We start from the raw sequence: 2821 nt of genomic DNA, 5'->3' as shown, positions 1-2821 counted from the left end.
GCTTCGTGGTCAGCCCCTGGGTGTAGGTGTGGGCGTAACACTGAGGGTGCTTGGAGGCATCTTTCCATTACCTCGAAGCTGCTAGTATTTACTACGAAGAGCTGGATTCTGTTAGCGTTAGCATCTGGTCTCGCTGTGGTAAGCGCCCTATTTCTTCTTGAAAATAAGTTAAGTATAAGGCAATAATACTAAGGGGAGCAGTAGACATAATTAGAGAGACTATCCATAGCTAAATCACCTCATATACTCATTCGATGCGGTACTAGAGTTATCCAAGGCCACTATGGCTTCACGTGCTAAGTCCTTAGTGTACTTGACTACTCTCTTCATCTCTTTAACTTATGATAGAGAGCATAGACAGACACTTGCTTTAATCATAGACACCCAAGATATTAATACTGACCTATCATGAGAATCAAGCCGGCCACATACAGAGGAAGGTAAAGGGGGCAAAAGCATATGAGAGGTTCAATATTAAAACGAAGAACAAGTAAATTATGCACATATTAACCAACCCCACGTAGTTGTAACGACTCTTCCGTTTTTCTTTTCTTTTCTTTTCTTTCTGTTGAGAGAATGGTGAGGGCTTGGTCAATTGGTTGGCTGGTTGGCTGGTGGCTTGGTTGGTTGGTTGCTTGGTTAGTAAGGTAGATTAGGAAACCGCGAAAGCAAATCAGCCAGGGGAGTGGAGGGGGAAAGAAGAAAGAAAGAACCATTATGCTTACAGCCTTTGATGCGATCAATAACTTTTACAATCTCATGATATACACGCTACGCTCTCATGGAAGCAGTACGTCCACTGCATTAGCAAGACCAACAAACTGGCTGGAGACTTGCAGCGCTGCTGATACCGAGCTAAACGTCTTAGCTTCAGAAGTCTCTATGATTCCGCTCAACAGGCTGGGCATCCAGAGAATTATGTATAAGATAGGACAGGATTTCAGCAGTATCATGCGCTTAATGCGCCGCTCTGACGTCTGGGTCTGCTTTTTGGTAGAAAGATTAGCCATCATTGCAGCCGTGACGTTTGACGATACACCGTCTTTTGCGACGGTGGTGTCTCTGCTGGGGTTCCATCTGTACTCCAGGAGGCGGGAAGCTCCCCACGGTTGAGGAATACATGACTGGCTTGCAGTCCCACCTCCGCTGTTATATTCCGCAGTATCTTCTCCGTTGGTGAAATCTGAGCAGTCCCTGACTCTCTGAAGAAGCGTTGCTGTAAGTGCCTGTGTAGTTTGTAGAGGACGTCGTTCACCTAATGCCCTAACGTGTGTTTGTTGCTCCCTGGTGCCTAATCGACCAATGCCCGCCCCCCTCGGTCCGAATACCTGGCTCGTATCCGGACTGGTTTCGTTCTGCCGCGACGTCTCCGAGCGTACCGTCGTGTGTGGCTTCTTTTCCTTGTGGACTCTGGCCGCGGAAGGAGCACGCGGAGCCAACGGCCCAGCTTGCTGCCCACTTTGATCATCAGCAGCACTGCCGCATCTGCTATCCGATTCTCCTAAATACCTAGTTAGAGCGTACTCTGAGGCGCGGGAAAGGGAACACTTCGTACGTTTTGCCCGGCTGTCTTGCAAGCACCTCATAGGCGTACCCCACATAAGCCTGGTTGGTGTGAAGTTTCTTCCTCGTGGCTCGAGTATGGCCATTGTCGTCGGGCGTACTGTTAGTGATCCGGTATCGCACGAAAGCCAGGACGTACTAGCGGCGGGGCGAGGACGTTGGCTGAGATAGCACCAGACGAAAGTGTAGATGCAAACGGTAGTGGATATGATCCACAGACGCCAGACATAGGTGAGGCCAAGTCGAAGGTTGGGCCGGTCCCGCGCAATCCAGCAGCAGTTCCCGCCAACTGGCTCTATCACACCGATCCTAGCAGCCAAGGCACTAGTAGTAATCGGAATAAGCCATACGCAGCAGCAGATTGAGAATCTCTTAAGTGATGAGCTGTCCGCCATACTTGTTCTCTGCCATATCACCAGAAGCGTGGCTATAGCGATGGCGAGGATGGAGAAGTCGGATGCTTGCGTTGAGAGCTGACTAAACACGCCGTTCAAGACGCACGCTATTCCGCGTTGTAATTCCTGGTCCCTAACGTAGATGATCCCCGATATAGTGTTATTAGCTGAGTTAATGACTTCTTTGCGTTGATGGTCGTCTTGGTTAGTGTCTCATCCCGCTTAACATTGACGTTGATAGGAGAACACCTTACCAGCAACCATGAGGTTAAGGACGAGGGTGTGTCGTAGAGACCGGCGTCGAGTATGGTGAAGACCAATCAAGATTAAAGCGCTCGAGGTTGCTAGGAACGAAAGACTACTCCCTAGGAGGGCTAAGGACGCCACCAGTGAGTTGAAAGCCATTGTCAGCTGACGGGCCATACAGCTTCACCCCAGCACTAGCCAAGCTGCGCACGCATGATCTCCTCTCTCTCTCTCTTCCCTTTTTTTCCCCCTTTAGCCTGTGCGGGGACTCTCCCCGCTTTATCCTTTTCTTTCCCCTCCTTTTCCACACGACGTACGGATAGCAGCATCAAAGCTCAGGCGAGTCAAAGGCTATTAGTGAGATAATTAGGGTTGTGCGTGCGTTTGAGAAGGTTACCGGTGTGAATTCGAAACCCCCCCACCCCCCAACCAAGCAGTGATGACGCCTATACCGTAAACCTCCCGAGCCGATGCATGCTATTCCCTAACGCTTCGGCCTATGATGTCTCACTTGCCGACTATATCTCCACCTTCGACTCCCTCAAGCTTGACAGCCTAGGAGCCATATGTTACATGTTCTAAGTCTCGAACGAATACTACCACGGTACGATCGGGCT

General features: G+C 49.9%; 1 protein-coding gene across 1 annotated transcript; it reads right to left on the bottom strand.

Annotated features, from left to right (window-relative positions):
* Nucleotides 1–779: 779 nt before the first annotated feature.
* CGCA056_v009023 (uncharacterized protein) lies at nucleotides 780–2363 on the bottom strand (the record flags this gene model as incomplete). The annotated part of the gene is made up of 3 exons (XM_037324270.1): nucleotides 780–1340; nucleotides 1665–2140; nucleotides 2213–2363. The coding sequence occupies 3 exons, from the start codon at nucleotides 2361–2363 to the stop codon at nucleotides 780–782; spliced, it is 1188 nt and encodes a 395-aa protein (XP_037176849.1).
* Nucleotides 2364–2821: the final 458 nt, after the last annotated feature.

This window comes from Colletotrichum aenigma (genome assembly GCF_013390185.1).
Source record: "Colletotrichum aenigma strain Cg56 chromosome Unknown KSG_Cg56_contig06, whole genome shotgun sequence".
NCBI lineage: Eukaryota > Fungi > Ascomycota > Sordariomycetes > Glomerellales > Glomerellaceae > Colletotrichum > Colletotrichum aenigma.
This window is presented reverse-complemented; position numbering and strand designations above follow the sequence as displayed.